This window comes from Halyomorpha halys, unplaced genomic scaffold (assembly GCF_000696795.3).
Source record: "Halyomorpha halys isolate HHAL.00 unplaced genomic scaffold, Hhal_1.1 Scaffold761.1, whole genome shotgun sequence".
Taxonomy (NCBI): Eukaryota; Metazoa; Arthropoda; class Insecta; order Hemiptera; family Pentatomidae; genus Halyomorpha; species Halyomorpha halys.
Window position 1 is genome coordinate 795,751 of NW_027113122.1, and position 12,316 is coordinate 808,066.

A 12,316-nucleotide genomic window follows, 5' to 3' on the forward strand; every position below is an offset into this window, starting at 1 on the left:
GGTGGCTAATGGTAAAAATTAGGAAGGTTACAGAAAATTTAATCATTCATAGGGATAAAAAATAGAATGAAAACAGTTGATTATTTGAAAGGTGTGAGGGAACGTGGTAAGACACTGGTTGGGGAAAGTATTGTACGTAATATTTGGTATATATAATAATATGCGGTATTTTTCGTATGTATATATGAGTATTATTCGTTAGAGAACAGAACTTACGTCACTGGTCACATTATCCATAGCGCTAATTTTGAATTTAAATTTAAATAAACCACCAATGGGTAGTTCCTTTCCAAGATTTTCAAGTGTATATGAAACATACAACATATTTACTTATTGTATTTATTATTTGTACAGTTGTAAATCACATTAAATAAATAAATAATATTTAGGAAGCTTCTATATTCAACACTTACACATCCTTTATTACGTACAATACTTTCCCCAACCAGTGTCTTACCACGTAATTTGGTATGAGTTTAATTTCATTTTACATTAACTTAATTTTTACATATGCCTTTGTTTTGTTTTATCTTTTTATTTGTTATTTGTTTCATTTAATGTGCACTCTGGAATTATATTAGGACTTTTGTCTTGTTATTATAATTAGTAAATAAGTAATTGAACTGAGAATATAATATTATTTGGGATTAAATTTGTAGGGTTTAATAATATTACGTTTACTGTTATAAGTTTTACTTCTAGATTAATTAAAAATATAGGGTGCCTATACAATCTAGACCATAAATATGAATTAATGAATAATAACAATAATTAATTGGACCTACTACTGTCAAAATATCAACTTTATTATATTATATCAACTTTGTACAGACTTTATTATTATGAATTTGGACATTGGGGCACGAAGAGTTGGAAACTGTTGGACAATTTCTAGGTCAGCACAAATGTTTTAAGAAGTGCCGAAAAGTGTTAAACAATATAAATGATAAAAAAAAAACGAAACCAGTATTATTAAAAAACTAAAAATACTTTACATAACTCAAAGTACTAGTAGCATTGTCAGAGAAGACGTAACTTCTCTCTTTACCTTTCTAATCGCAATATATAGCCTGAATCCTGTAGAAGTAATTTATCAGCTACGATACTCCAAGGTCGTTGGAATCAATTGTTTGCACATCCATGTACCACGATCCGGTTATGACCCCGCGCAAATCCCACCTCCTTTTATGGAACCCTCAGTTATTGGAGCCTGTTCTATCTAAAACTCGGCCTAGGCTTCGATGACCTTTGCGATAAGAAAGTGGAAGAAGTTCATTGCAAGACCTCAATAGAGGGGATATTGCTATAAGCTTTAGTCGATTGCAATAATATTAAGTAATAACTAGTGATAATGAGGAGCAGTGGCGTATTACTATAAAAAATCTAGCTCTGAAATCTTCGTCTCTATTTAGAAAGAAACCTTGAAAACATAAAAACAACTAATTTAGAATCGGTACTTTCTCCTTGCAATACATAATTTCTCAGTTTTGAATTCATTGGACGTCTTTGCAAATATGTACAAAAGATTAATTTAATGTGTGATCTTCATTCACGCCCAATCGCAAGTTCTTTGAGGCCAGAGCCGATACACGACTATAAACAGAGACTAAACATTACTGTTGATGTTAATGTAAAAGTAATCTTAGATAATGAAACGAGAGCCAAGATTTAGTTTCACTAGAACATTACCGTCGAGATCAACAGCCCCTCATTTAGGCTTCGAAGCAAAAGTAATTGATTAACTATTTCACGCTAACTTCCAAGAAACTGCGCTGAAAGTACTCAACTCATCACTGAGCAAATCAATTGCTTTCTATTTTTTTTTTAACGGGTTTCTAGTTTTTTCTTATTGTAATCGGCGAGTACCACAGAAAGTTATGTGGTTGCATTAAACCATTGTGTCCTACCTTTCCTATCTATCTAAGTCTCGATTTTTAATTCGATAGATCTGTTTTTGGAAATATAGATGTTTCTGGTTACGGATTTAGGTCTTGATCGGTTAAAACTTCGGTTATTTCTTGAAAAATATGACTAATTGTCTGAATTGCAATCAAATTTTTCAGTTAAAAATCACCCTGAAATGTATTTCGTTCATTTATTGTGAATAATGCAATCTCTAAGTATCTATAATATTTTAATAAATTAAATATAATTTAATAATTTAACCTTAGCATTTAAAGATATGATTCATTATGCCAAATACTAAAGTTCGTAATAGGAGCTGATAATCACTATTACAAATATTTTTTGGGATTGAATATCAAAAAGATATCTTTTTCTACACCCTATTGCTGATAATAAAAAAAAGCAAATTTCTCTTTTAAATTTAATGTTAAAACTGTGTATTTTGGATTTCATACAATACTGATTATATTTATGTCTCAATGATGGTTTTCCATTTTCTAATTATTTCTTAACTTCTGACTCATTTGGTGTGAGAGACCCAGTTTCTAAAAAATGGCAATGAGAATCATCTACAGAGGAATTTCTTCCTTAATGGGCTCATTCCAATGTTCTCAGTAATCCATCTGGAAAAAAAGATGACGATCACCTTCGGTAATTTTGATGAATTATTGCATGCTATGATTGATCGACTGCTTTTATATCACTCATTGTGATCGGCTAGAATGCAATGTATCGCGCTTACTGCTGTGGCATATCAGGTTTCGGCCATTTTGCCAATCGTTGTGAAAGTTCACATTTCGTAGATCGTGAATATGTCCAAGTCCCTTTTATCCAGATTCATTGATGAAATTGATTGTATATTACAATGGGAAAAAAGTAAAAGCGAAATAACGAGTTATATATTACGTAAGTGGTCACTTGAGAACTCATCTTTAATCAGAAAAGAGGAGATACTGATGACCGCAGGTATAATGACGAAATTGACTGGATGTTCAGGTGAAGAAAGAAAATAGACAGTAATTGTAAATTTATTTTTAATATCCATCGATATTTTGGTTTAATTTGTAAGTATTCAGGAAAAAATAAAATAACTTAAACAGTGAAAGTTTAAAATTTACAACTACACACACACACACACTTATATATACATATGTATGCAAATTACTGATCAAAAGACTATCTCAAAGTTTTTTATGATTTATTCCTTTTTATTATCTATTACTTTGTATCTATTTATTTTATTGTATGAAATTTCTATAAATTTGAAAATGAATATAATGAAACTTAAAGCTTTTTAAATAAAACATAATTACAACAAAAGTACATACTTTTGGACTATACTAACAATAGTATCGTATTATGTGTATAGTATAAAAATAAAATTAAGTTTTTCCAGGGGAGATGGAAATTACAGACCTGATAATGAGGATTCTAACAGCACCAGAAACAATTTCTTTAATTATTTAATTGCCCTTAATCTTGTAATATTTTATATTTAGACTCCTTTTTAATAATTTCAATCATTCAATAATTCTTATTCAAAAGAATTTAATTAATTATTGATATTGGCGACCATACGAATGATTTGTATTCGTTAATTTTAATTTTCGTTTCTCAAACTTTAGTTTTAACATTCTCATAAATTGACTAAAGTAATTGGCAATACTTAACACAGTTAAATATTAAAAAAAAAAATTAAATCTGTACTGCTACAAACCAAGAAAGATCAGAGGTGCATTACTTTGCGTGGAAGTCTAGACCAACGGTTGTACAAGGAAGTGATTTGGTCAGAAACATGCTCAACTGCCAAATTTTTACCCAATTAAGAGAGGTATCCACTATATGAGGCTGGACCCATGGGCTGACTCACGGCTAAAGTGAAACAGAAAATAATTATCTACCACAGCCGAATTCGAACTTATTAATTGGTGTTATTAGCACAGTACCTTACCAATGAGCTACACACTCCCACATATTTAACGAGGTGAAGAAAAAAACCTGAATATCTCGTTGCTCAATATAAATAAAAATATGAATACAGATACAACTAAAGAAATAATATATTATTAATATTGACTTATTGAATTATATGTATATTGTTCGTTTTATAGTTTCAAGGATGTTTCTTGTGTTTATTGGTCCAGGTGAAGGGCTACAACTTAGGCCAAAACGTTAATACACCTTAAAAATAAGTTTGAAATTACTGTATATTTTTTCTTGCTCCTATTTCTAAAAAAGCTAATTGATTCATTTGTAACCATTCTATAGAACCATGTTTTCTTTATATTCAAATATTCCACTTAATAGATTTTGAATAATAATAAACGCTATTTACACTAACCTATTTGTACTAGCTTAGTACTTATGTGGCTTTATTAACCTTGTGGACTTCGGTGGTATCTTTTATTTACTTATTTATTTATCATATACATCTGCTCACACTTGACTTCTTGCCAATGTAACATTCACAGTCGAATAGTGTCCCAATTCTGTTTTATTTGTCAGCCACCCACCTTAACATTCTTGCTTTCATATCGCTGGATGCTCACCGACTACTGATGAGGCGTTGCATTCCTAAGCCAGCCAAATCCATTTTTGAACTCTGAATTATCGGTTTTGCTGCTAGTTTTTCTCGAGATAAAATAATTTGTCCTGAACAAAATTAGCCATATTTTTTTTTAAGTCCTCATATCTCGTTATAATTTACTACTGAACCTTTTAATTATTGTATTTCTTTATAAATCGTATTATGTATTATATAATTATTTCATTCCTTTATAAACAATAGAATTAATCTTAATTAATTAGACAACGTCGTAGATACACTCACTAAGACCGTATAAACTGCGGCCTAGCAACAGCATGCATGAGACAGATGGACAAACAAAATTACTTAGAAAGCAACGTGCACTGAACCAATGGAAAAGATCTCGCTATTCCAGAGACAAACGAAGAACTTCACTAACTTACTAACGGACTACAGGAAACTTATACAGCAATACAAACTTGAGATTTATTACACATATCAATATACATAATATACAAGTAACAATATACTGGCAACTGACACGAAAAATTCTACATTACCACCTCACTAAGACTTCTCTCCAGTGACAGTGACTGAAATGTGACAGTACAAGAACCCAAGAGGAGAAAAAAGGAAGTTATTTCACACCAATGTTTGATCACTTTAATAAAACTATGTATAATTACTGGTCGAAATTGATGAGTCTGCCAAGTATAGGTAGGGGGAATGAAAAATGGCAGCTGTTTCAAAACGTTAAAAAAAATTATTTTTCTTCAAGCTCTATATCTTTAAAACCACCAACATTTATATATTAATATATATTAATAATACGTAAATAGCTATTTACGTTTATAGTTCTCGAGACATAGCTTTTTAAAAAGCTACATTTCATAAAAATGTACCGAATGTACTGAAAGATCAGTAGTTAGTGAATTCATATTGAGAAATCTATTTCTCAAAAACCATTCAACGTACATATATCTATTAGCACTTAAATTAAAGCTAGTTTAATAAACTATATAGTTGTTTATAATGTTTATCTTCGTAGGAGTAGTAGTTTTCATGATATTTGCTAAAATAAATTGATTTATAGTTGTTCGGTCAAATTTTCATGTGCCAAATTTATATTCCTATGCGACATATCATAAAAACTACTACCCGTACGAAAGTACGTGTCATGAACTACTTTATAATAAGTCAAATTTCCTTTATTTTAAGTGCTGGCAGACATTATATGTACGTCTTATTGTTCTAGAGATATATTTTTTAAAAATCAAACATTTTAACTGAACAACAAGAAATTAATATTTTGTGAATTTATTTTGTCAAATATCATAAAACCTACTACTCCTACAAATATAAAAATTATAAACTATTATATAGTAAATTTAACTAGCTTCAATTTGAGAATTGGCAGACATCTGTACGTCTTGCGGTTTCTGAAAAAGGTTTTCATAAACCAACTTATTCCCCGAACAATTGATCTATTAATCACTTTATTTTAGCCAATATCATGAAAACTACTACTTCTACGAAGGTAAAGGTCATGAACTACTTTATATTACATTAAATTTGCTTCTATTTGAATGCTAATAGACATATATAGGTCACATAGTTTCTGAGATATATATGCCTCAAAATAAATTCACAAAATTTACTCTACTTTAGATTCTTTTAGGTTTTCTAGTTTTAAATATATAGAGCTCCGAATGAAAAAAATATTTTTTTTTTAACGCTTTTAAACAGCCGCTATTTTGTATTCCCCTTACCTATACTTGGCAGGCTCATCAATTTTTACTAGTGATTATAAATAGTTTTCATTAAAGTAATGAAAAATAGGTGTGAGATAACTGCCTTTTTTATCCTCTTGGGTTCTTGTACTATTAGTTCTCCTTTTCCTCTTTCTCTACCTCCTTCACCCATCACATTTCGGACGTCGAGCTTTGTATAATCAAATTACCGCGCAGAAAAGCTCCTAGTTTTGATTTAATTACTAGGTGGATGTGGATGTACTATATCAGGAGTGAACCCAGTGGAATGTTTCTCCACTCATGAATTCATTCTAATACTAGGCGGGGGTTGTCAAATGAATCTCAAATCTAAACTAACTACCAAAAGTCATATGTAAATTACAAAAGAAATAATAATAATAATATAATAATTCGTTATTCTATAATCAACAAAGTTTGCCGAAGACCAACGTACACTTCTTCTTGGACTTCATTTTATAATTGTTCACTCACAGCTAATATATTTTCTTAAGTTTTAATTAATTGAATATATGAGTTCCTCTTATACCAGTGTATACATCAATGCTTGTAGTTGTATTGTAAAAGCAGACATTTATTTTAATTTTAAGTAACGAACATGGCGTATGCTTGAGAAGTGTCTAAGTTTAGAAATAAATCCTAGAAGCTTTACCTTGCTAATAACTCCACATCATAGATTTAAATAAAAAGTAGATATCTATAATAGTACTTCAGGTCGTGGCCCCTACTGTTTTATGATTCGCAAGCCGAAGAGGTAAGGTGAGGAAGGATTGGCTATCGCTGACCTACTGTTGGATAGTTACCTTCACTGCCTTCCCACTCACGTACTGTCATTATCCACAGACCCAACAGGTAATAGCTAATGCCTTTGTCTTGTAGCAAGAGCCTTCTTTCAGTCTGCCAACCTTACCTTATCAGATATCTTAATTGAAAATTCAGCGTTGGGCATCCTTGATGAGTTGACATCCTATGATTTTTTTTTTTTTTTGGTTACTAAATGCAATAGCCTATGTACTCTTATGGATGGTTGTTAGCAACTCTGCGGATTAATGATGTGCCACGAATGTCAACCTTTACAGTCGAATTTAACCACCATATTTTGGCTATATCATTCTGGATCGATGATGTTTTGTCGATTCTAAAAGATATTTGATGACATTCTGTTTTGCAATTGTTAAACATCTTTGTTTTCCCTCAACTTTATTCTTTACAAACCCTCCAACGTTTCGACCCTCAGGTCATTCTCAAGGATACCTTCATATTGATGTCATTTTCTTTTTTAAATCTTAAAAATGCAGATTAATTGCCTTTGTCCCATATAACTTTTTCTATATAATTCCTTCTTAAATTTAAAACTTTAAAATCTTAAAAATACAGGCTAATTGCCTTTGTCCCATATAACTTTTTCTATATAATTCCTTCTTAAATTTAAAACTTTTACAATCCACTTCTGTTCTTTCTTTCATTTACATTTGCAACCTTAAAACAGAACCTTAGGAAAATTAGGTTCTGTTTTAAGGTTGCATTTGTTGGCGATTCTATTTTTCCAGGATTAGGAAATGGTGTTTAAATAAAAAACTTCCCTTAATTATGCAGAATATGTCTTTTATTACATTTTATTTATTAAGAAGAGGAAGTGTTCCTCTTTTCGTCTGATTCAGGTGGCATATTTGTTTTACTGCGTCTGAAGAAGTTGCACTTCAAAAAATTTGTATAAGTAGATTTGAAATTATAGTCGTTTAATAAAGCGAAATGATTTCAAAGTCAATTAATACCGTGCCAAAGAAAGAAGAAAAGAACAAAGAGCTAAATCTAAGTCTCTAATCTCATCAAGATTTAGAAAGAAACAACAGTGCATCTCATTAATTTTTTATGTTGAAAATTATAACTATATCTATATATTTATTTGTAGCTATTATTTATTAAATCATTGGTATAAAAATTATTTTTCACGAGAAAACTCCTTAGTGTTCAAATTATCTATAGGTAATAAAATGATTAGAGATAGGTTTATAGTTTTTATGGGAGTGGGGATCAGTCAGATGGTAAAGGAATGGACTCATAACTCTACTAATAACTGGTTTAAGGTTTGAATCTTTAGGAAAAAAATTTAGGTAGAAGATTTTAAAATTTTTTGTTTGACCAGTATTGAAGGTGAATTCTAACCTTTTTGTTATCAAGTAACAGATTTAAAAAATTTATTATATTTATTGGGGAGCGGGGTGGTTCAGAAGGTAAGGCACTGTGCTACTAACTCTAAGGGCCCGTGTTCAAATTCAGCTATAGCGGATAATAGTTTATTCTGACACTGTAGTCGTGAGTCAACCCTGAGGGGAGTGAGTAGTGGTTATCCTTAATTGGGGAAAAATCTTGAGTGATATCATGAAAAAATCACCTTGTGCATCCATTGTTCAAGAAACAGGATTTCCTTACTACGTACTGAACCCCTGACTCTATATGAGTTGTAGCGGTGTAGATTTTTATTTTCATTAGTTTTATTAACAAAAATAATAAGAATAAATAGTTTTATTCTCAATTTTCAAAATGATGAATAGTCCTGGCTAACAACGTCTCATTTATTTTATGTATACTTGGCCTCCCTTAAGAGAGTACTTGGTCCTTCATTTGGTAGGAAAAAACACCTAGTGGTTCAGCGTGGATACTGACCACACCACCTCTTAGTTGAATGGTGTATTCTTAACTAGTGTTGAACACAATGCCAATTAAAACTAATTCGAGTAAAACTGTAAATCGTTAGTTTTTAATAACACCAGTAATACTTTAATGCTACAGAAGAATATTTTATTATTTTTCTTATTGTATATGCTAAATTTCGCATGACAGCAAAAAGAAACCTTTGACAATGGTATTTAATAATTGTGGCTGTTAATTATGAACAGAAATGTATTAATAATTGTTTAAATATATTTAAGTTACTTTTTACTCCAAATTCAGAAAATTTATGATAGAAATGTTGTATATTTTATGCTACAAAACTGGCATTTACATATCATGGATTTGCGAAAAATCGTTATGGATTTCTCTATTCTGATGAAAGAAAACGGAGTTCATTTTCGGTTTCAACACGCCAGAAAACACTCAGATCAGGCAAAATCATCAATTATAATTTTTAGTTGTAGACTTGTGTTTTTAGTGTTGGTGTTCCACAACCAAACCTTAAAGTCATTTTACAAAATGGTTACATCTTCTTTTCCTGCGTAGATGGAATACATATTTATATATTGCTGATTCAGAGGGCGCTTATATCTGTAATATTAATATTTTTTTTCCTGGACAGGTCATGTCTAAGAATAGCGAATGACGTAATGAGTTGTTTTAGAGATGGTGTGGGTAGCGCCGTGCTGTCTAATCCGTTATCTGTATGGCTTTGAGATGACTAGCATATATGGAATATTGGATTTCTTAGTATTGGAATAATTATATCATAACACGGTTCCCTATAATCTCCGTCAAAATTGCTTTTATCTTAAAACAGAAAAAAATGTAGTTTTCTTTTTTTAATATTTCCCATATAATTTATAATGAGATATTTATGAGAATTTTTGTAATTTATTTATTTTATTATCGTTGTAATTTTATTATTTGGTTTTAAAAAAATTGAATTTGTATTTTAAAATAAAATATAATTTAATGATCAGTAACGTAGGACGACCTATAAAACTAAACCCATCTGTTCACATTTAAAACAATTTTTTATTGCTTTATTATATTTTCAGAAAAAAAAAATTGAGACGCTGAGTCTCAAAAACATGGAAGTGCAAAATATCAAAATTTTCCCCGTATTTTTTTTTTTTTTTTGAACAATGGCCAGAAAAAATTGTTTATATTTGGAAATAGTGATTATTTATAAAAATAAATATGTATTGTAATACAGCTATTGTAACATCCGTAGCTTAAGATGGTACAACTATTTTTGAATTACCTTTTAAATGAATTCAGTTAAACTATATACAATTTTCTTTGTTTTTACAATATTTTCTTACCAACACTGTATTACTAATTCATCCAATTTACCTCAAAACTCCTTTAATTATACCTGTAGGAAAATAAATATTGATTCAATTCAAACAGGTCTAATGCAATTTTCCTCTAGGAAAAATATTCTGTGAGTTTAAGCTACCCTATTATTATTTATATATGTCGTTAGTATAGTCTCTTAATATTTTTTTTACAATAAAGTAGAAAATAAAACACATGAAATAATCGAAAAAAAAATATCAATTTGACAAGTCATTATTTAATTTACATATTTTCGTAGCAATTTCAGATTTCTTCTAAATTTAATTAGATTATACTATTTTCCAATCGATGTAATGGAAATTTAAAATGATAAACAATAATAGAAAGCATTATACTACTTTATTTATAAAAGTATATTATTAATATATTTTGTATCTTTAGGCAGTGAAATTATAATTTAATTTTTAACAATGAATTAAAAGTAAATATTCCATAAAACTCTTCATCTATAGTCCTCGAATAATATATTCAATTCAAATATAGAAATTAATGAATAAAATGAGTCATGAGAAGCGCGTATAAATTTGTAATGTTAGTATTAATTATTTTATGCTAATATATTCATTATTTTATAATTTGTTTTTAATTTTATGTTCGCAGAGTGCGGTCAATTTGGGATTCACAGGCTCAGACTTGGGGGGATTATTCAGATGCAGGTTTTTTGATGGGGTAAGTAAAATGAGTGTTTTTATTTATTTTTTTTAAATTTATTAATGATAAATTAATAAATAAAGAATTGATGAAGCATTCAATAATATCGCCATTATAAATATCTGATATTAATTATAATATCGTCCTAAATATTAACTGTTGGGCTGCTTACGTCTTAGATTTTATACATTTAGGTTACCAACGTGAGAAATATATCAAGAATATATTAAAATTCTAATAAATAAATAAATACATCGAAATCAAACAATAAATACAGGTGTGGCGATCTATGAAGTGATTTTTGAGTGACATCTGTCTGTGTTATCTTCTGTCTATTTGTTTACGTAGGTGATATATTTATACGATATATTCTAAACTTTTGTTGTTTCGATCCTTTTATTTAATTATCTGAGAACAATATCAACGTTTCGAATCTTCACAATTTTCTAAACTTTTCTTTAACTTAAACTTGAGAGCTATATTTTTATTTTTTAATTTAATTTGAATTTCCATTCAAGTTTTTTTTTCATGATATGTTAGATAAAAAATGTTGACCTGTATATCTATAGGATAAACTAGCTTTAGTTATACACAGTATTAAAAATTATATTAGTAAACACACTACTTCCATTCTGAGCTCAGTTGCGAACAGTTGGGGTTTCTCTGATTCTTAAAACGAAAGGTTACTTTATATTAATATACATTTAGAAATCACAAGCAATTGCTTACATTTCTGATTTTTGAGATATTTGTTTGAATATATTCGGAAAGTTAGGGTGCTTTCATAATATTATTATTATTTTTTACTGGAGTTTTTAAAATCTGATAATAATGGACTGTTTACACTACAGAGCCTGAGGCGGACAATGAACGTAAAACTACACTCGACCTAGGAAAATAGCTATGTCAGCTATTTATTTTAATAGCAAAAAAATAAATATCTCCTTAGAGGTTTTCTAGTAAAGAATTTTCACTAAAATGGTAGAATTAAACTATTATTATATCGCCAAGGATAGAGGTTTTAACTTTTAGAAAAAAAAACTCCATCAAAATAAATACTATTATTATTTTCGTGTAAATACATTTATGTTTTTTATTTACAGTTATTTTTATTTATAGTTTAAGATTATGTCCTAAATCTATAAATAATCTTCAATAAAATTATTCCAAAAATTTAGTTCTTCATTTGTTCATAAATAAACTGTACTTGCATATTGTGTGTTGTCATACATAAACCGAATTAAATTCAATTGTATTAGATTGATATACAAGTTGTAAGCTACCTTTTTTTTCTTTAAATCTCAACCTAAAAATTCAAATTAGAATCATTTCGCACCAAATCACCCATTAAAAAATAATTTTAAATGGGGTTATTCAAAATTAGTTTAGTATATTTTTGTTCTATTTAATATTTCACAAATTT

The 12,316-nt window shown here is 29.2% G+C and overlaps 1 protein-coding gene across 4 annotated transcripts in view; it reads left to right on the plus strand.

Annotated features, from left to right (window-relative positions):
- LOC112210774 (uncharacterized) overlaps positions 1 to 12,316 on the plus strand; it is a 208,844-nt gene that overhangs the window by 54,526 nt on the left and 142,002 nt on the right. For all 4 annotated transcript variants that reach the window (XM_067050742.1, XM_067050744.1, XM_067050745.1 and 1 more), the window contains exon 2: positions 10,843 to 10,911. Coding sequence is in view for 2 of the 4 variants with exons in the window: in XM_067050744.1 (XP_066906845.1) it covers positions 10,907 to 10,911 (5 nt within the window). In the remaining 2 variants the exon portion in view is untranslated. The remainder of the gene's footprint in view (positions 1 to 10,842; positions 10,912 to 12,316) is intronic.